We start from the raw sequence: 22,427 nt of genomic DNA on the forward strand, positions 1-22,427 counted from the left end.
AATTAATGCCAAATGTTTTTGATGGGTTACAGCTCTATATTTTGAGATATAAAAGTATTATTATCCTTTAGTTGTTACTTTCCCTCCTTATTTCCTTTGATATTAAAATCTTTTGATTCTCCAAATGAATTTTGTTTTTATTTTGCCTAGCTCTTGTTTGTTTGATTGGCATAATAAGACTAAATCTGTGAATTAATATCAGAAGTATTACCATTTTTATTATGCTGGAAAATCCCAGACATAAGTGCTTAATGTTTCTCCAATTATTTAAGTTAATCTGAATTTCTTTAAGGTAAATGTTGCAATCATATCTGTACAAGTATTGAGCATGCTTTGGTAAATTGATTCCCAGATACGTAATGCATTTGGGACACTTATCTTCATGTTATTCCCTTCTGGGTATTGTTATTGCCACATGGAAATGTGTTTGATTTTTGTGTTCTATTTTAGAGCATACCATTTTACTGAAGCTTTTCTCTCAATTAGTTTCTCTGCCAATTCTCTAAGATTTTCTAAGTAAATCAACATTTTGCCAACAATAGGGATACTTTTGTTTGCTCAATGCTTATCTTTATGCCTTTAATTTCTTTCTTTTGTCATGTTGCTTCTGCTAGCATTTTTAGAGGTGTGTCAAGTAATGTTAATGAAAGGAAGCATCTTCATATTAATCTTGAATTTACTGGGAAATCTTCTAGTGTTTTCCCATTGCTTTTAATGCTAGGTTTTGGTTCTATATATATTTAAGTCAAATTAAAAATATCTTTTTATGCATATGCCTTGTGGGGTTTTTTTTAGCATAAATGAGTGTTTTAATTTGTCAAAGGCATTTTTATATCTACTGACATGATTGTATGGTTTTGGATGCTTTTGTTTTTAATATAATTAATTATGTTAATTGTTTTTTAATACTAAACTATCCTTACATTCCTGGTGTGAATCAAATTTGACCCTAGTGAAAGTTTTTCTCCCCATAAATAAATTGCTTTATTCTTTCCTCCATAATTTTGTTTAAAATTTTTGAATTTATTTTTATTATTGATATTGTTCTATAGTTCTTTTTCTTTATCCTTTCTTGGTTTAAGTATTACAACAGCTTTTGTATCACTGAAAGAAGCATGGAAGTGTTTTCCTGCTTGATTTTTGAGAATAATTTACATAGTATAAATATTGTCATTTAATAGTTTGATATAATTTTTTCTGTAATTCTACTTGGAGCAGTGTTAGTTTGGTTTTAGTTTTCTCTCTACTTTGATATTTTCTTTACAGCTAGTTCATTTTCCTTTACTGAAATCACACTATTTCAGTATTGTGTTAGTTTGAGTACTTTATAATTAGTAGTATTATATATTATTTTTATTATATTATATATTATAATAAGTAGATAATACTTTTTTGGAAGTCTGGTTGGCATATAATATGTATAATAATATATAAACACATGTAACATTTATATGTTTTGCATATAGCATATAGTGTATAGCAAACTATGATTTTTAAATTTTCTTTTTTTTTATTTCCTCTTGCTCATTTGTTGTTATTCAGTCATTTCAGCCATGTGCAACTCTGTGACCCCATTTGGAGTTTTCCTGACAGATGCTGGAGTCTTTTGCCATTTCCCTCTCCAGAACATTTTACAGATGAGGACCTGAGGTAAACAGGGTTGTGACTTGCCCAGAGTTACACAGCTACTAAGTGTTTGAGGCCAAATTTGAACTCAGGAGGATTAGTCTACCTAACTTCAGCCCTGGCACTCTATTCACTGTGCCACCTACCTGCCTTTTTAATTAGATTGTTTAAAGTTTTATCAATTTTGTTAGTCATTCCAAAATACTAACTTTTAGTCCTATTTATCAGTTCTATAATCTTTTTGGTTTTCACTTAATGGAATTCTCCATTTTCTCCATTTTCTTTTTTTTTTTGTTTATTTGGGTTTTGATTTATTTCTTGTTTTTTTTTTAAATCCTTATTCTGTTTATTGAGCCTTTCTCTTCTATTTTGTTAACATGTAGTTTTAGGTATATAATTTTTCTTCTGAGGATTGCTTTCTGCAATGCATCACTCAAGGTATTTTGTCTAAGCATTATCATTGTCTTTTACATAGTTATTAATTGTTTCTATGATTTGTTCTTTATTTTCACTGTTCATTGTTCAGGATTTTGTCATTAAATCTCCTTTCAGGACTGTGTCTTTTGCTTGCATTCCCTGTGTTGATTACATTTTCACTGCATTATTGTCTGAAAAGCATGTGTTTACTATTTATATTTTTATGTTTATTCATAATATCTCTGCACCCTAGTATGTGAATGAATGAAAAAACATTTATTAAGCTTGTACTTTAGCAAAGCGCTGTGTTAAAAGATGACACAAACCGAAAAGTAAGACAATCCTGGTTTACAAGGATCCCAAATTCTAATAGCAAGAAATAACATAATATATAGTTTTTGCTACATGATCTATTTTGGTAAAGTTAATATGTATCTCACAGAAATTTATATATTCTCTTATAATCCTATTCAGAAGATACCATGAATCTTTTAGCTCCAAATTTTTGAACAGTTTATTTAGTTCTATATTTTCCTTCTTCTTTGTCTTTCTGTTAGACTAGCCCATCTCTGAAAGAGAAACATTAACTCCTACTATTATGCTACAATCATTTTTTTCTTTTTTTATTCAATTAACTTTTTCTTTATGAATTGAGTTAATAAATCATGTTATTTTAAAAGAAATCAGTTTGTGTCAGAGAACAAATAGTTGATATGGAACAATAAAAGGCAAGTTTTATAAGACTGGAATCTACCACTCTAGAGAACAATTTGGAACTATGCCCAAAGGGCATTAAAATTGTGCATACCCTTTGATCCAGCAATACCACTGCTCCATCTGTATCCCAAAGAGATTAAAAAAAGTGGAGGACGGAGACTTATTTGTGCAAAAATAGTTATAGCAGCTCTTTTTGTGGTGGCTAAGAATTGGAAATCAGTGGAACGCCCATCAATTAGGGAATAGCTGTACAAGTTGTGGTATATGATTGTAATGGAATATTATTGTGCTATAAGAAATGACAAGCAGGACGATTTCATAAAACTTTGGAAAGACCTACATGAACTGATAGAAAGTGAAATGGGCAGAACCAGGAGAGCACTATACACAATCACAGCAATATTATACAATGAAGAACTGTGAATGACTTACTATTCTCAGTAATACAATGATCCAAAACAATCCCAAAGGACTCATGATGAAAAATGCCGTCTGCCTCCAGAAAAAGAACTGATATTGTCTGAATACAGACTGAAGCATACTATTTTCTCTTTGTTTCTTTTTCTTTCTTTCTTCCTTCCTTTCTTTCTTTCTTCCTTCTTTTCTTCCCTCTTTCCTTCCTTTCTTTTTCGAGTCTTCTTGCACAAAATATGATTGCACACATATAACCTACATCAGATCACTTATTATCTAAGGGGGGCAGGAAGGAGGAATGGAATTTGGAACTCAAAACTTAAAAAAAACAAGAAATGTTTAAAAAATGTTTTTACATGTAATTGGGGGGAAATTACATGTATATATATATGTGTATACATACCTACATACATGCATATACATTTAAAGGCTGGAACCTAGACTTCCATTAAAATAGAAGAAAACATAAACATATAAATACTTAGCTGGAAGGAAAATTAATGATTAAAAGAAAATATTCACATTTAAGCATTCCTATATTAGTGAGTATCAACACTGCTACACAACTGTTTTCTCTTCTTGTTCCACCATGAACCAAGAGAGAACCCAAGGAAGTCAAAGGTAACACAACAGGGCCCTCTAGATGATGATGAATGATTTTTTAAAAAATCTAACTAAAGCTATGTCTCATTAACTCTACCAACTTAAACAAAATCAACAGACTAACTATAGATATGATGAAGAAGAGATTCTAGAATCACACACAGCATGCTAAGATAGTCTACTGTGAAAGGCACATTGACACCAAGACTAACTGAAGCAGATTCAGATTCCTTATCTCACATTCATTGAGAAAATGGCAGGTAGAATCATCTACACTATTTAATTTTTTTTCCATTTTTTCTTTTCTTTTTAGTTCAGTATGTAGTAGAATTTAATAAATTAAATAATGAATACATAATAAATTAAATAATTTAATAAATTAAATGTATTTAAACAAATAAACACTATTGTATTGCTTAATGGATACACTGAATCTAGAACACCAATTTTGTTTATAGGGAAAACAAGGGCCAGGGACAACAGTTTGTAATGATCAGACAAAAAGAGCAGAGATTAGGAAAAGAGCCCTGCATTATTCACTTTTTTACATGTCAAACATTTTCTTTAGGCTTTATATATCTACATGAAAACCATGTTTGCATGAAATGCTCCAATTACAGAACTATGTGGCACTGATCAAGTAACTTAAGGCACTTCCTGTGCCTCAATTTCCTCATCTGTAAAATGGTTGTTCTTGATAACCAACTAGTAATCATTTTGTGATTAATCAACCAATCAAAAAGGCTTTCTTAAGTGTCCATTATGTGTCAGTCACTGTGCTAGGTACTGGGGATACAAATACAAAGATTGAAGCAATCCTTCCCCTCGAAGAGCTTACGTTGAAACGTAATGTAGGCAGCAACTATATTTATTAGTGTATATACAGAATAAACAAATATTAAGAGAATAAATATAAATAAATACAGAAGTAGCTAGATATGATACTACAAAATAAAGCTGCTACCCAGAAGCCATGGACTTTTGTTGTACTGATATGTATTTTAACTTCTTCAAAAGATGCAATATATTGTTTGTATTAACATCTACAGAAACATATTTGATCTATTATCTATAATAGCTATGACTAGGAATAGTGGCTATCCCAACTGATCCTTTTCTCTGAGAGGATGGGTGCTTCAATCTCCCAAGCTCACTAGGGAAGCAAGAAGGTTGAAGTGAAATGAGTATGTCTATTTGCCCCATTTCTCAAACCAATTCAATTCAATAAATATTTATTAATTCCCCACAATATGAAGGTACAGAATACTGAGGATATATAGATGTAAAATAATATAGTCTCAGTCATCAAGAAGATCATAGTCTTTTTGAGGAAGAAAAGTTGTACCTGAAAAAGCTGAGAATTTTGTATCTAAAAGAGCTGAAAATCAAATCCCATACAAACTACAAATAATCTAAGAATTGACTAATTTGGGAAAATATTTTAACTATTTTAACTAGATTGGTCAATTAAATGAATAGTGTTGAATAACCTCAGAGAAAACATGAATCAATTAGTAAAAAGCTTTCAGTCACACTGGTCACCTACTTTAAGGGATGAAAATAAGAGGTATTTGTAGAGCCAAACTAAAATTACATAGTCATCACCTACACAGAAACTAAAGGGTATAAGTAATAACATTTTAACATCCAGTGTGTGATATTGGCACCCTTACCTTGGTCAAAGGGTTTGTTTGGATTCCAGTTTCTGAAATAATCATCCTACAAAGGAAAAAAAATAGAAAGCAAAGACAAGATTTAAAAAGGCTTCCAATATAATTGCCTAAAAGCATAATTTCTCCCCACATCTCCCAAATAAATATGAAATCAGTAAGTTTAAACATCCAACTTCAAAATGGGTTTTGGCACATTGAAAAAAAGTTAATTTATTTTACAAAAGTTGTTTTCCAAACTTTTAAAAAATGAAAAATTTAGCTCAAATTAGTTCAACTAACATGAAGATACTAAGGACAGAGATGCAAACCAACTTATCAGTGAGAAGGATATACTTCACAGATCTATAGTTCATCCCTCCATCCACCCAAATTGACACTCTCCGACATTTTTTGGAAGACTGTTTCATGAATTGCTGTGGCAAAATAGCTAAATGCATTAATGGATGGATGGATGGATGGATGGATGGATGGATGGATGGATGGATGGATGGATGGATGAACAAATAAACAAACAAACCAATTAATTAATGGCTAATCCTTCTTTGATGAGCCTCTTGAAATCTATTTGAAACTTGAAAACTACTACATACTTGACATCTGATCCTCAAATCCCAAACACGTGAATCCATCACACACAAACCCACCAAAGCCTGCACTGCACTGGAATAACCTCTGAAAACCTATATTTAACTCTGTGCCACTAAAAGGTGTCCAAGAAGGACTTAAATGGAAGAAGAAAAAATATTTGCCATAAATGAATAAGTGATAGATTAAGTAATGAATCACTACTCTATTTCATGATAAGCCCTTGGTAATTTAACTATAAACTTTTTTTTTTAATGTTGGGGCATTTAATTCCACACACACCTACTCTGGTTACCTAGAGTTGACATATAAAAAAGCTAGAGAAGGAAATTGCAAACTACTCCTGTATCTTTGCCAAGAAAACCTTAAATGGGGCTACAAAGAGTCTAAAGCAACTGAATACAAACAACAAAGGAATTCATTACTTTATAGACACAGGTAGAGGTGCTCTGGATCTGTTCATACAGGTTCACAAAAGCCAATTGTTAAATTTCCAGTTTGAGCATTTACACCTAGGAAATTAGTAAATGCTATGAATCATGACTTGATTTTTTGTTATTGATTGTCTAGACTTAAGAAACTGGTGGGGCAAAATATTAATAATTTAGATCAAATTTAAGTGTATCATGCATCTTCACTTCACCTTCTCTCCATCTCCCTGACCTGGCTGTTGAATATTTACTAGCACACCACTGGATATAAGACTCTTAGTCCACTTCTTCCAAACAATATTGTCTCTCTACCATATGATCCCACTGTTTTGAATCTCTGTGTGTATTTCTGGCTATTCTTGCCCCCCTAACTTTCATTTTTCTGTGTCCATTCCCTATAATTCCCTCTTTGACTACACCTCCTTTTGAAGTAAGTGAGCAAGAGTGAATGAAGTTTTCCAGGTGAAGATGCATCATGGATGTATATCCTATCTATTCTATCTTTGGCATATTTGTCATTTCTCCTCTTAAGCATGCCCAACCTGCTATTCATAAGGGCCTTTTAAAAATATTTTTTGACAGCTGCTCTGTACACAGTAGACATCTTCAGTGAGCTATCCAAAAACGATGCTTCAATCTCTCTTACAGAGAAGTTAATTTGCATCATTGTGCACAATTAGTTCAAATTATCATCTCTACCGCCTTACACAACAGTTTATCTATGACACTGTCTCCTTTGAATTTTATTTGCCTTTATGTAGCTCAATTACCCAACTTTATTAGATCCTTGTTGAGTTCATCTAAGCCCCTAAATAGACTTTTAGCAAAATAGTTTTGGTAAAATTAGAACAGATTGCTTCTTGTGTAAATGATTCCATTTTCTAGATCATGAATAAAAGTATCTCATTGAAAAAATTCAGAACACTGATCAATGCAATATCCAATCATGATTCCCAAGGAATGATTCCTCTCAGGAGAAAGGTAGTAGACTTAAGGTGCAAAATAAGGAATACACTTTCAGACACTGCTAACATGTTGATGTGTTTTCCTTTTTTGTAAGGAATGATTCTAGTGGGATAGGAGTGGAGAGTGAATTATTGGGAATTAATCACAAAGCAAAAATAAGGTATTGACACAACACTTATTTTAAAACAATATAAATAAATACAATTGTTCAACCAAAAGGCATTTTTATAAGTTTTCTGATCTTTGATAGGGAATTTTCCTCTCTGGACCTCAGAGTTTTAATTTGTACAATGAGGGATAAGAGGACTGAATTAGATGATTTTTTGGGTACCTTCCAACCCTAATGATTGATGTTTCTTTAGTGTGCTCTTGTTTCTTCTTTTTTGCTACATTGCCAAGTGCCTTGGCAGTAAGTATGGAAAGCTTCATTGTAATGCTGATATCAGGGCACAAAAGAGATACCCACGTTAAAGGCAGCATTTCAGTGACAAAGATAACTCATATACCCCTGAGGGTAAAATGTATTCCATTGAAAAACTCTTCAAGTGGCATGATAGGTTCAGGGTTTTACTGTCTGCCTTAAAGCAAGCAAAAGTGTATCATGAAAAGGCAAGGACATGTCTACACACTATGGCTGAATAAGTCAACATCACTTTATCTAGATCAGTGCTATCTCATCTCCAATGGCAGTCTCCAAGAAAGCAGGTGCTGATTCCACTGACTTTCTGCATAAAGCCTTGCACAGATGCTTACAAAATGATTTTTGAGCATGAAGGAATCAATCAAAAATTACGTTTAAGGAGCCGAGAATCACTTTCTCTGAGCCATCATGCCCTGAAAAATCACACTCTCTTTAGGAAATGGGATATGTGAAGATTTCTCTGTACTCTCCTTGTCTCCAAACCATTTATGTGTAAGTGTGAGGAGACTGCACAAAAATATCCCTCCTTAAGAGCCCTTGCTCCTCTGGCCTCCTTCCACATTCGGCTTTAGAAAGTTCTAGTTGTTTAAAATTCAGAATATAGTAGTAACCAAATTGATTTTGTTTGATCAAACTTGACAGGAAAAAAGTGGTGGTTGAGTTTGTTTGTTTGTCAGTAATTTCATCATCTACAATGAAGCTCAAAAGAATTCTCCTCCACCTCCATAATGAATAATTTTTGTAAGTAGAAGGATGTATATCCCAATATAGCTATAAATTAAATTTCATGGCTCACATGAATGCATTATGGAGGTTGAGAAATTAAGGAGGACACTTTCATATGTGTGTATATGTATGTATATATATGCATACACACATAAATATAATCAAATATATTGTATACAGTATCCTGAGAAGCACAATTAGTCAGGGGAATACAGGACAAGGAAAACAGAAAGGGAAAATGACAGCTCTAAGTTTTAAGTTTGGAAGGTGAGAGACAAAAAGAAACAGTAGCTAGAGAGAATTGAACTCAGAATCAAGGAAATTTAAGCTTAAGTCCCATCTCTGACACTGCTAGCTAGGCAACTGTTCCAGAGCAAGTGACTATGTAATAGCAGAGGAAATTTTCTTACTGAGAGTTCCATATACCAATGAAATCTCCACTAAAGTTAAAACCCAAAAGTGTAGAAGAAATTGAATTTATATTTCTACTTTCAGACTTTAAAGAAGAGGTGTCAAATTTTCAGCCAAGAACTATTGAGACTAGAACTAGATTAAAATGTACTTGGGGAATGTTTAACGAAACAAATAAAAATACGATACAACAGATAATGTTAATTTGTAGTTTTCTAAGTCAATATGTGGCCACTGGAAGAGATCCATTTCTATTTGAGTTCAACATAAGTGCTTTAAAAAAAATCTGTAATTCCTAAAATTGCTGATATTCCTGACAATAATGAAGACTGCAACCTATTCCTGCCTTCTCTCTACTGTCCTATTCCCCACCACCAGAAACATCCAAATTTTGCAGGTTACTTGGCTATTTTTTGAAAATGATGTGAGAACTTCTCTTTGATACTTTTTTCTCTCTAGGTTTTTATGATGCTGCTCTCTCCTATTTGACCACTTGTTTGCTAAATCTTCATCTAGGTCACACCCACTAACCATGGGTGTTCTGAGTTCTGCCCTGGGCCTTGTTCTTCTCTCTATATATACTATTTCACTTGGTGATCTCATCAGCTACCATAGATTCAATTATTATCTCTATGTTTATGATTCTTAAATCTATTTATTCAGCCCTAACCTCTCTAAGACCTCACTGGACATCTTGAATTGGATATCTTATATACACCTTAAACTCAACATATCCAAAACTGAACTACCTTTTCCATAGAACCCTCCCCACTTCCAAACTTTCCTATTATTGTCAAGGACACTACTATTGTCCCAGTCACCCAGAACCACAACCTATGTGTCATTCTCGATCCCTTACTATCTCTTTCATATCTAATCATTACCAACAACTGTCAATTTTATCTTCATGACATCTCTTGTCTATGCTCCCTTTTCTCCTTTGACACTATCACCACCCTGGTGGAGCAACTTTTCACCTCACACCTGGAATATTACAATAACCTGCCCGTTTGTCTCTCTCCCTGTTCCAGTCAATTTTGCATTCATCTGTCACAGCAATTTTCCTAAAATACAGATCTGACTATGGTGCTCCTCCCCACATTCAATAAATTCCAATGGCTCCCCATCACCTCCAAGATCAAATATAAAGGCCTTTATCTGACATTCAAAGCCCTTCATAACCACACACACACACACACACACACACACACACCCCTATACATTATTCTTGTACCTTACACCTCCTCAGATCCCAACATGCTCTGCAATCCAGTAACTCTACTCTTCTTACTCTTCCTTAAATAAACCACTCTACTCCTTGATTCCAGCCATTTTCTCTGGCTATCGCCCATGCCTAGAATGCTCTCCCTCCTCATCTCTGATTCTTGACTTACCTGACTGCCTTCAAGTCCCAGCTAATATTACACCTGATATAGGAAGCCTTTCCTAAATTGTCCTTCATTCTGGTGCCTTCCTTCTGTTGATTATTTCCAATTCATCCTGCACATACCTTAATTGTGTTTGCTTCTGTCTCCCTCATTAGACAATGAGTTCCTTGAGAGTAGGAACTATCTTTTTATTTATCTACAATGCTTAGTGTCTGGCATATAATAGTAACTTAACAAATGTTTATTGATTGACTGACTGACTGAATAAAGCTTTAAAACAAGGACATCAAATCTACATGATGGTCATTTTCAGGATATGAGCTACCAGCATCCTTTAAGAGCATTATAATGAGCACAATCAGAAAGCATGACCAAAGATGTCTTCAACTTAAATGCTAAGGAAGAATTCCGTTGTTCAATCATTTCTGACTCCTTGTGATTCCCGTGGACCATAGCACACCATAGCTGTCTATGGGGGTTTCTTGGCAAAGATCCTAAACTGGTTCACTGTTTCCTTCTCCAGTGAATTAATGCAAATAGAGGTTAAGTGCCTTGCCTAAGGTCACACAGCCAGTAAGTGTCTGAGGCCAGATTTCAACTTAGGTCTTGCTGACTCTAGGCCCAGTGTTCTATCCACTGAGTCACCTAGCAACCTCCAGGGAAGGATTACTATCTATAATTAAACAAAGTATAGGGAAAGGTGACAAGCCCATGAGGCTGATGTCAAAGCCTAAACAAGGTATTTCCAGACCCTAGGGAAGACTTGAAAAGTTCATCCCTTGCTTTTTTTTAAAATTTAATTTATTTTTGTTACAGTTTACGTTTCAAACTGTCTCTCTCCCTCCCTCTCCATCCCACACTAGAGAAGGCCACCATTTGACACAAAGTTATAGATATATTTAAAACCATATTATGTGTACTTCTATTTATCATTTCTTTCTCTGGAGGTGGATACCATCTCCCTTCAAAGGTCCTTTAAAGTTGATTTAAGTACTTATAATGCTCACAATAACTTGGTTTACAATTATTCTTGAACTATATTTCTGTTACTGTATACAACATTATCTTGTTTCTGTTCATTTCATTTTTCATAAGTTCATGAAAGTCTATCATTGTTTTTCTAAAATCAACCAGTTCATCATTTCTTATAGCATAGTAGTGTTCCATCAAAAATCATACACCACAATTTGTTTAGCCTTCCCCAATTGATGGACAGCCTTTCAATTTCCAGTTCTTTGCCACCACAAAGAGAGCTGCCATAAATATTTTAAAACATATAGGTTGTTTTTCTTTTTCCCTGACCACCTTGGGAAACAGATCTAATAGTGGTATTGCTGGGTCAAAGTGTATATACACAGTTTTACAACTCTTTGGGCATGATTCCAGATTGTTTCCAAAATGGTTGGATCAGTTCACAGTTCCAACCAACAGTGTATTAATATCTCGACTTTTCCACATCCTTTCCAAACATTTAACATTTTCCATATCATTTTAGCCCATCTGAATTTGCATTTCTCTAATCAATAATGATTTAGAACATTTTATATGGCTACATAGAATTTCAATTTCTTCACCAAAAAATTACCTATGCATATGCTTTGACCATTTATCAACTGGGCAATGACTCATATTTTTATAAATTTGATAAAGTTCTCTATATATTTGAGATATGAGACCTTTATCTGAGAAACTGCCTATAAACTTTTCCTAAATTTCTGGCTTTCCTCTAATCTTGGCTACATTGGTTTTATTTGTACAAAACCTTTTTAATGTAATATAATAAAAATTATCCATTTTATATCCCACAATGCTCTCTATCTCTTGTTTATTCATAAACCGTTCTCCTATCCATAAGTCTGATAAGTAACATGTTCCATGTTCTTCTGGCTTTCTTATGATATCTCCCTTTATATCTAGGTCATGTATCTATTTTGACCTTATCTTGATAAATAGTATAAGATATTGGTGTATACCCAATTTCTGCCAGACTACTCTCCACTCTTTTCCCAATAATTTTTACCAAATAGTGTATTCTTATTCTCAAAAGGTTAAATCTTTACATTTGTTTGTGTAGTTCCTGGGTTTGTCTTGACAGATATACTCCCAGGTATTTTCTACAGTCTACAGACCTCTTGCCTTTAAAAATAGTACCATCAGGTGTTAACATACACTGAAGGTTTAGAACCTTCATTGTAACATGAGTGATTTGATTCATCAATAAATAAATTCCTTCCGGAAAAATGATGTTTTCTCCTGTTAAAAATAAGTATATTCTTCTTTGCAAAAGTGGGATACTATGTAAATGGAACATTGCATATAATGTTGGCTTTGATTTATGCATTGGTTAGTTTTAATGAATTGTTATCTCCCTCCATTTTATTCTTTGTTATAAGAAATTACTCCCTGGGAGAGAGAAAAAGGGATATGTTGGGAAATAAAAGTGACATGAAAAGAGTAGATATCAATAAATTTTTAAATGTGCATTTATAAATAACTCATTAAATTGCACCCTTTGCTGCATCTTGCTTGCATGTTGCATGCTATGCTATTACCTACTTTGACCCTAGTTTGAGTTCTGTTTACTCCTTAACTAACGAACAGAAACTCAGTTCTCAGCAAGTCAATGCATTCCTGGATGAGAATCATGACTTCAGTTTTCCTTTAAATTCAACAGCTGATTTTAGCAGAGAACTATAACCTTCTGTGTTGCTCACTCACCCATTACCTATTTCTCTTAGTTGTCACCCTTAGCAGAAACTAAAAACCGTCCATAGGCTAGTGGACACCACTTGGGCTAAATGCTTTCAACTCCTTCCTTGAAGATATTTTATTAAGTTCAGCATTCTCAAGAACAGAATACTCTTTAAAAAGAAAAAAAAAAGAAGTTGTAGATGTCCTATATTCTACCCTGAATTTTATGGTGAGATCTTTCAATTTGCATAACTTGAAATGATTCTTAGACATTCCTTTCTAGTTTGGGTAACTATTTCCCTTCAAACTGAAGAGATCATAAATATCAAGGAAATTATGTATGTAAAACACTTTGTAAACCTCAAAGTCGATATAAATGTCAGCATTTCAGCTTTGCCGATCTTGAATGAAAAATGTGGCTTCTCCTTTTGCCCTATAATCCTCATAATGGTTGCAGTTCTGCTCAAATTTTTGTCAAGGCTTAAGCAGAGAGGCTTGCTTCAGCTGTAAACACCTTTGGAGCAAACTATGGGCAAGAGAGGGGAAGGAGAACAAAACAAAAATACTTTTAAAACCTAACTACTTTGTTCCCAATTATGAACATTATGATGCACTTTATAATACACCTCTAAGCCTCAGATGCCATCAGATCAAAGAAACTTAGCTCAAACAGAACAGATAATTTCTCACTCATACATATTTTAGCTAAGCTGTCTGAACCCTGCAGTTTCATCTGAAGATTACCCAAGATAATACAAATTGCTCTTGGTATCCCAGCCTAGAAAATAAATAACCAATCTTATTCAGCATGGCCAGGGATAAGTAATGCAGATGGCTAAGAAGGCAAAAGATCTTAAATGTGAGTATAAAACTCTTCTGGGCTATATTCTGGCCCTAATGGCTGAAACATGAATGTAGAAACTTTCTAATCTAATTGGCAAATTATTAACTATCTGGTAGACTTATTTCATACACCGGCAGACCCTGCTCTAAGAAAACCCTACATATAAAAATTATACCTTCCAGGACAGGTTAATTACAGTGCATTCTTCACAATACAGAAAGTCATTTACTTTATTAAATGAGACACTGTAAATGCTCTGGAAATCCTGAGCTCTCCCAGTACATTCAATGGGTGTTTTGGTAGACCAGTTGGGGGAAGAAGGTATGAAGAAAAGAACCAGAAATCAAAAAAATAGAAGCATAACATCTCAGAGTTTAAAGGCATTTCAGAAGTCAACTAGTCCAACCCACCTGACTAGGAATCACCTCGATCACCACTATCCCAACAAATGACCATCCAGCCTTCCCAGGAAGACTTCCAGTGAGGGACAATCCAGGCCCTATAGAGGACACCAATTCTATTTTTGGACATCTTTAATCATTAGGAAGCTTCTCAGTGAATAAAGGCAAAAATCTGCCTCTTTGCAAAATCTGCCCATTCCTTTTAGTTCTACTCTTTGGGGTCAAGAAAAAATAAGCTGAATCCTTCTTCTGCATGGCAGTCTTTCAAGTATTTCAAGTCTACTAATTAATGTTTCCTGCTACTAAGGGGCCACACTCCAAGCAAATTTCTCTTCAGCTCTGCCCCACCCTGCTTTTTCCCCCCCAAATAACAGCTTCCCAAGTATCAGACTTAGTATCTCAGGGCCTCCGCACCCTCACCTCAGATGGAATTTCTGCCTCACTAAGCCTCATGTCCAGGGGTTAGAGATCTCCCTCCACCAATTCTTGCCAACTGATTTTGTCTTAAAAAGTCAATTTGAGCATTAGCACTGAACACATTTTGCAGTGCTATTTCTAGGTTTCAGAATTCCTAGTTACATCTCCACAGTGATCCCATTCTTGTGGTTTCTCCAAATCATTTGTCTCTATGCCATTTATATCACCACATTCCTGGGCCCACCCCTTCCCATACACAGTTGGGAACCCAGTTAGAAATGTTTCTTCAATTCTCATCTTGAGCAAACTGAGACAATCACTTGGTCCTCTCCAGGGCACCATCATGATATCTACAACACCCTAGTTACTCCCCTTCAATTTCATGTTCAATGCCATAGTTCTGAACTTAGAGTAATGGAATGTTGATGCTGAAAGAGACTTTTAGAGAGAGTGAAACAATTAACTGGTAATGTAGCATAGTGGCTAGAGTGCTGAGCTTAAGATAAGAAGATCTAGGTTCAAATACTGCCTCAGATCATTTGACCTCTGACAAATCATTTGATCTGAATCTCAGTTTTCTCAACCGTAAAATGGGGATAATAATAGTACCTATCTCACATGGTTGATGTGAGGTCAAATTAAATTATGTACATAAAATATAAGCTGCTACCATCACCATCATTATCATCATCATCATCATTATCACATCCCTTAATTTTAAAGATGATGAAATTAAGGCCCCAAGAGGGGAATGATTTACCCAAGGGCATACAGCTAATAAATGACAGAAGGGCTAAGACTTTGGTGTTAGTATACCTGGATTTGGACATCCCTATCTTTCTTCAAGTGGGGAAGTAATTGCCAAGTAAGACTTCAAGAAGTTTGTGACATCTTAGCTACAATGGGGAAGGGAAGGGAATATACATTTATTAAGTACCTACTATGTGCTAGGCATTGCACTAAGCACTTTACAAATATTATCTTATTTGATCCTCACAACAACTATGGAAGGTGGGTGCTATTATTATCCCCATTTTACAGTTGAGGAAACTGAAGCAAACAGAGATTGAGAACCTGGGTAACTGGGAGGATGAGAGACCCTGAACAGTAATAGAAAAGTTGGGAGGCAGAGAGAGTATATCAAGTTACTGAGCTCTGTTTTAGATATGCTGAGTTTGAGATGCCTATGGGACATCTAGGGATATTCTAAAATGCAGTTAGTAATACCAAACATATTGATGCTCAGGAGAGAGACTTGGGCTGCATAAATAAATCTGAGAATCATCTGCATAAAGATGATAATTGAATGCATGAGAGCTGACGAGATCACCAACTAAGATAGCAGAGAGTGAAAAGAAAAGAGGGCCCAAGACAGAAAGGTTAATCAGTGTGAAATGGATGAAAAATTAGCACAGGCTACTAAGAAGAAGCAGCCAGATGGATAAGAAAAAAATCCAGAACAGGGCAGTATTGTAAAAACCTAGAGAAAAAAATATCCACAAGAAGATGATCAAATGCTGTAAAAACATCAAGAATGAAGACTGAGAAAAAGGTCATTGGACTTGGCCATTAAGAGACCATTGGTAACATTGGAGAGAGCAATTTCATGATGAGAATGATGAGGTCAGGAAACCAGATTGAAGAGGGTTTAGAACAGAGGTGTCAAATATGCAGCTTACAGTACTCACAAGCACAGCTTGAAACAGATTAAAATATAATTGGGACATAGTTAACAAAAGAAACAATAATACTAATAATGCAAAATAATAATACTAAGTCCATATAAGGCCCACAGGGAACCTTATATATGGATCAGTGACCCCCATTTCTACTTGAGTTTGACACCACTGGTTTAGAAGTGAGAGGAAAGGGGGCAGCTAGGTTGGATAGAGTGGATAGAGCACTGGCCCTGGATTCAGGAGGACCTGAGTTCAAATCCAGCCTCAGACACAAAACACTCACTAGCTATGTGACCCTGGGCAAGTAACTTAATCCCATTGCCTAGAAAAAAAAGAAGAAGTGAGAGGAAAGGAAGTGGAGACACTAAGTGAAGGCAGTTTTCTCAAGAAGTACAGCCACACAGGAAGGTGAGATATCGGATGACAACTAGCAATGATAGTTAGATGAAGTAAGGGCTCATAATGGTGAGGAATACAAGGGTGTGTTTATAGGCAGCAGGAAGAAACCAAGGGGGAGGAAGATATTGAAAATAAAAAAGTGGAGATGATAGTAAAGGTAATATGGTACTGAACAAGGGCAGCTACGTGGTGCAGTGCATAGAGCACTGGCCCTGGAGTCAGTAGGACCTGAGTTCAAATCTGGCCTCAGACACATGATACTTACTAGCTGTGTGACCCTGAGCAAGTCACTTAAGCCCGATTGCCTCACCAAAAAGCAATATATACATATATGTGTGTGTGTGTGTGTGTGTGTGTGTGTATACATATATATATAGTACTGAAGATTGGAAAGCATATAGGATCAATGGGTTTGAGCTTGGCAAGGACATGAGTGAAGGAAGAGTTAGTGGGACAAAATATTTCACTGATATTAGAATAGGAAGGAAAGAGAAGGGAGAACTCTCAGCATATGGCATCAATTTTTCAGTATAGTATAGAGAAATATAGATCAGGTCTTCAACTGAGATAATTGCAGGGAGAAGGTGCTATGGAAAGCTTGAAGAGAGATGACAAAATTTGTGGAGAACAGGGTAATAAAGAAATTAGGGAGGAATAGAATGATTTCGCTGCTGTGAGGGCTAAGGTGTAATTAATAACATATTTCAGTGAATTCAGTCCGTATATCATGTGATTTCCTGCAGCTTTACTCAACAGCATGTGAATAGTAGCAAAGGAAAAGGATAGTGGGAGCAATTCAGGTTTGTGGTTTGGTGAAGCATGATTGGTGATAGGATAAGGAGTCAGGGAACAAGGGATTCTAGCGGAGAGGAACTAAGGGGTCAAGATAGAGAAGAGAGGAGAATGAGGCCAATACAGTGGTGATGGCTTAGGGAAGGACTGAGGAGTGAAAGGATTCGCAGTCACAGTGAAGACAAAGAAGAGAGTTAGGAGTCATAAGGCACACAGAAAGATAGATTATGATAAGAGAAAATAATTTTGGAGTTCTTGAACATGAAAGGGGAACACTTATGGGTGACCCTTTTGGTCATGCTGAGTCTGAGTTACCAATGAAACACCTAGAGAAATTCTAGAGATCACGAGTATCCATGTGAAGTTGAGGTAGGGTTGAAGAGCAAGCAGTTCATGGGAATTGAGGAGACTGAGGAACTGAGACGTCGGACTATTTGAGAGAATATCAAGATCCTTGGGGATGATTGAAGGAAATGGGGATGGATAACCTGGAGAAAAGAAGTTTTGGGGAACTCGATAGCTACCTTCAAGTATTTGAAAATCTTTCTTAAGGAAAAAGACATAGATTTATTTTTCTGGGCCGCAAAGAACAGCACCAGAATCAATGGGTGAAAGTTATAAAGAAACATTTTTTTTAATTTTTTTTATTTTCAAACAATTGGGGTTAAGTGACTTGCCCAGGGTCACACAGCTAGCATCAAGTGTTTGGTCTGAGGCTGGATTTGAACTCAGGTCCTCCTGATTTCAGGGCCGGTGCTCTATCCACTGTGCCACCTAGCTGCCCCCAGAAACATATTTCTGTTTGAAGAAAGAAAAATCTTTCTAATGATTAGAGCTGTTTTAAAGTGGAATGGGGTATCTTGAAAGAAAGTGGGTTCCCCTTTACAAGACATCTTCAAGCAAAGATAAATAGCCATTCACTGGGCTACTTTTAAAGTAGATTCTTGTTTAGGTATAAATTAAACTAGATATACTCTGAAATCTCTTCCAAATCCTAGTTTCTGTGATTGTGACTTGAACTCAAATCTTCTGACTCCAAAGTCCTGCTTTCTTTCAACTATATCATTCAGTCTCTTTCACGTTTATGAAGCTTACCTCTCAATTTGTGACCTCTATTTCTGTTGGTAGCTTAACTTCCTATATTTATTACTAGTACCTGTGCATATGTATGCATAAGTGCGCGTGTGTGTGTGTGTGTGTGTATTTTTGGATAAGACCTATGGCTTAACTAGTACTTAGAATTCCTGATTAAGAAACTCCCTATTAATAGAAAACCGTACTCTACTGCAATTTACAATCTCAGAGAGTTTCTCAGGGTAGAAAGTCCAGTCACACAGTCAAAATGAGTACGAGGCAGGGCTTGACTTGAAATCTTCCTAACTTCAAGTCCAGCACTCTATATCCTTTATGCCACATTGCCTCTTGTGTTTGTGTGTATGTATTCAATTTAATTTTTAAAATGCATTATATACACATGTACATATATGTATACCTATAGAAAAATACCAATGAATCTATACATGCATATGTTGTTTAAATGTATATGTTTACAAATATAAGTATCTATCTAGGTATACATGGCAGTGTGATATAATATTGATCCTGGAGGAAAAAAAAAACAGAGCTAAAATGTTAACTCTTTCCTTCACTAGTTATGTGACCTCAAACGAGTCACTTAAACTTCTGTTAGCTTGAGTTTTTTCCTTTTTCAGTTGAGGGGGCTGGATCACTAACATCCCTTCAAACCCTAACATTCTGTAATTTTAGGTTTAAATCTAAAGATATTCAGTTTATCTCATTTTAATTTACATATACACATACATACATGAGTTTATAAATACATGTAAGCATACAGATATCCACATGCTAAAAGAATACAGAGATTCTTTAACAAATGAGCCTGACATTTAGTTTAAAGTCCTGGAGGCTGTAGACAAAATGATTTAGAAAATAAGTGTTCATGACTCTGCTCTTTCAATAAATAATCTACCAGTAAAACTCAGATAATAACTGACAATCATACTTGTACTATAACTAATGAGAAAACATAAGCCAGTAAATGAACTGTTTCTATGCATTTGATAAATTGCATCCCTTGGATAAACCAATGAAAAACAAATGTGTGCTGTTGTGGCTCAGTGAGCTAAAACAAATATTTACCACTAAGGTTTAGGATGTAGAATGAAGTTTACATTTTATCTGGCAAACATTATGATGCTATGTCTAAGCACAATTTAAAAGTCAGGAACCTACCTCAACTTCCTGAATACGAAAGCATTATAAATGAGAAAAAATAAAAGAATGACATCAAACAATACAGAAAAATGTAAACATTTTTTATAATTTCATCAAAATTTCAAATGTACAATAATGAAGTAAATAAGTTCATAGCCCCTATTTTTCTCCTTAGATCACCCCTTCATATCATTTAGATAAGATTATATCAGTTATCCTCTAGCCCATCGCAAAGAGAAAGTTAATATTTGAGCCATTGTATGTGGGAGAACATTGTGCACCAAGAATAAAGGTACAGTTACATGTGTGAGTTTAAAAACCATTCTCAGGAAACAGCATCAGAATTCAGATTAATGTAACAACCAATCTTGATCAGACTGATGATAAGGACTGATGAAACATATTTTCATATTTTCTCTAGAAACACACTTTCTGTAGATAAGAGAGGGGTGGACAATGGATGTGGCATGCTGCATATATAGTCAGCCATGGTTGATATATCAATTCATTTTACTTAACCATCTCTGTTACCGGGAGGATGTGATTATCATATTTTTATGATTATATTTTATTACAATGGAGGATAGTCACAGAAATATATATTTTTAAACAACATTTTTAAAGAAAAGAAAATCCCTCCCAGATTTAAGCATAAGAATATATACACAAGTGCCTCTACCTCCATATTGCATTCCCTTACTTTTTCCATTGGGAAATGATTGCTTTCTTCTCTAAACTCCCATACCACCGCATGCCTCTTGCAGCACTTTGACACTGTTCCTTACAATCAAGTTGTTTGCCCATATACTTTATCTCTGACAGAGCAGGGAAACTGTCTCTAGACTATAACCTCCATGAGGGCAGGAATGTATCTAACTCATCTTTCTATCCATTGTTGTGCCCCTGCCACTCCTCAAAAAGTTACAGGGCCATGGTACATGGAGAATACTCAACATACACTTCACTTAAATTCAATTATGTAGGATTAGATGCTGTAGAAAATACTGTAAAAGGAGAACATATTGTCCTCACCCTCAAGCTGGCGTGGGAACAATCCAATGGTAACCTCCATGAGGACAAAGACACAATCTTCTATGTTTTCCATCCCACTGGTACCTAGGCAGAGGGCCTATGGCTCATAATAGGAGCTGAATGTACACTTTCAGTTGAACTGAATTGTATTGAATTGGATAAATGCTGCGGGAACAGTTTGGAGAGGAAAAGCACAGCAGCAAGAATAGTAAACATAGTTAGGCATGAGCACGGTGTTTGTGAACACTGAGGGGACCAGCCTGACTAATTAGAATAGGAGGAAATAAGTTCATATGGGATTTATTAAGAGGAGCTTTGGGGTTATTTGTTTTTATTGTATTTTTAATTGGACCGGAATAACATGCTCCACAAATGCAAATGCAAAATGAAGCAAAAATCAAAATAAAGCCATAAAATTTGAACTATTGATATTTTGAGTAGAGAATAATAATAATGTACATGGGACTTTTTTTTCTGTTGTCTAATCCAACTGCAGTTTCCATTCTGCTCTTGCTAGGTTCTTAGAGATAAGAATCTGCCTAATATCTCTTTCTACTCCAATCTATCTTCCACACAGCTTACAGAGTGATTTTCCTGAAGTGTGGATTTGACTATGTCACCCTCTACTCAATAAAATCCTCTCTTTGGCACTCTGGGGCCCTCCTTTTATTTCCAGTTTACTTACACATCACTCCCCCCAACTCGTTCTACAGTATAACCATCTGACCTAGCTGCTATTATTCACACAGTTTTGTGTTTGCAGTGGACCAGACTCTGCTTAATATGTTCTCCCTTCTTACTCCACCCTCTTTCAAAGCTCAACTCAAATGCCATTTACTCCATGAGGCCTTTCTGATCCCCCCAGCTGCTTGTGCCTTCCCCTTCAAGGTTATCTTTTATTTGATTTATAGTATGCTCTGTGTGTGTGTGTGTGTGTGTGTGTGTGTGTGTGTGTGTGTGTGGTGTGTGTGTACTTGTCTCCTTGAGGTCAGGAATTCATTGCCTTTTATCTTTGCAACTTCAATACTTAGCACATTGCCTTGCACAGAATAGGCGCTTAATAAATGGTTGTTGATTAATTGATTAACTAATTAATTGACTGATTGATCAATTGACTCATTAATCTTCCAGTATCTTTGCAAGAAAAAGCAATAATAGCAGTCAGCTCTCTAGTCCTTATTGCATTTCACTGACTCATTGAGCAAAAAGCTAGACAGCAAATCTTCCATATTTGTTCCCTCTCTCACAATGAATCAACGTAGTCAGCACACAAGCATTGATTCTCTTCCCTCCACTCTCTCCCCCTCACACTTACATCCTTCAGTCCTAGGCTTGTCATAGAATCATAGGTTCTTGGAGTTGCAGAGGTCACTTGAAGTCATCTCATGAAAACCCTCGCCCACCCCAAAGCATGAATCCCTTTCTACAATATCCCTTGAAAAGTAGTCAACCTCTGCTTCAACAGGGAGGAATTCAATGGAGGGGAAGGAGAACATCCCAGGTATGGGGTATAATGTGTACAAAGGTGGAAAATGTGGGACATTTGGTGGGAGGACAAG

The 22,427-nt window shown here is 35.5% G+C and overlaps 1 protein-coding gene across 1 annotated transcript in view; it reads right to left on the reverse strand.

Annotated features, from left to right (window-relative positions):
• SPOCK1 (SPARC (osteonectin), cwcv and kazal like domains proteoglycan 1) overlaps positions 1 to 22,427 on the reverse strand; it is a 738,369-nt gene that overhangs the window by 452,816 nt on the left and 263,126 nt on the right. Inside the window, exon 3 of the mRNA XM_027849220.1 lies at positions 5,451 to 5,496. Within this exon, the coding sequence (XP_027705021.1) occupies positions 5,451 to 5,496 (46 nt within the window). The remainder of the gene's footprint in view (positions 1 to 5,450; positions 5,497 to 22,427) is intronic.

This window comes from Vombatus ursinus, unplaced genomic scaffold, assembly GCF_900497805.2.
Source record: "Vombatus ursinus unplaced genomic scaffold, bare-nosed wombat genome assembly UNPS02007284.1, whole genome shotgun sequence".
NCBI classification, from domain to species: Eukaryota; Metazoa; Chordata; class Mammalia; order Diprotodontia; family Vombatidae; genus Vombatus; species Vombatus ursinus.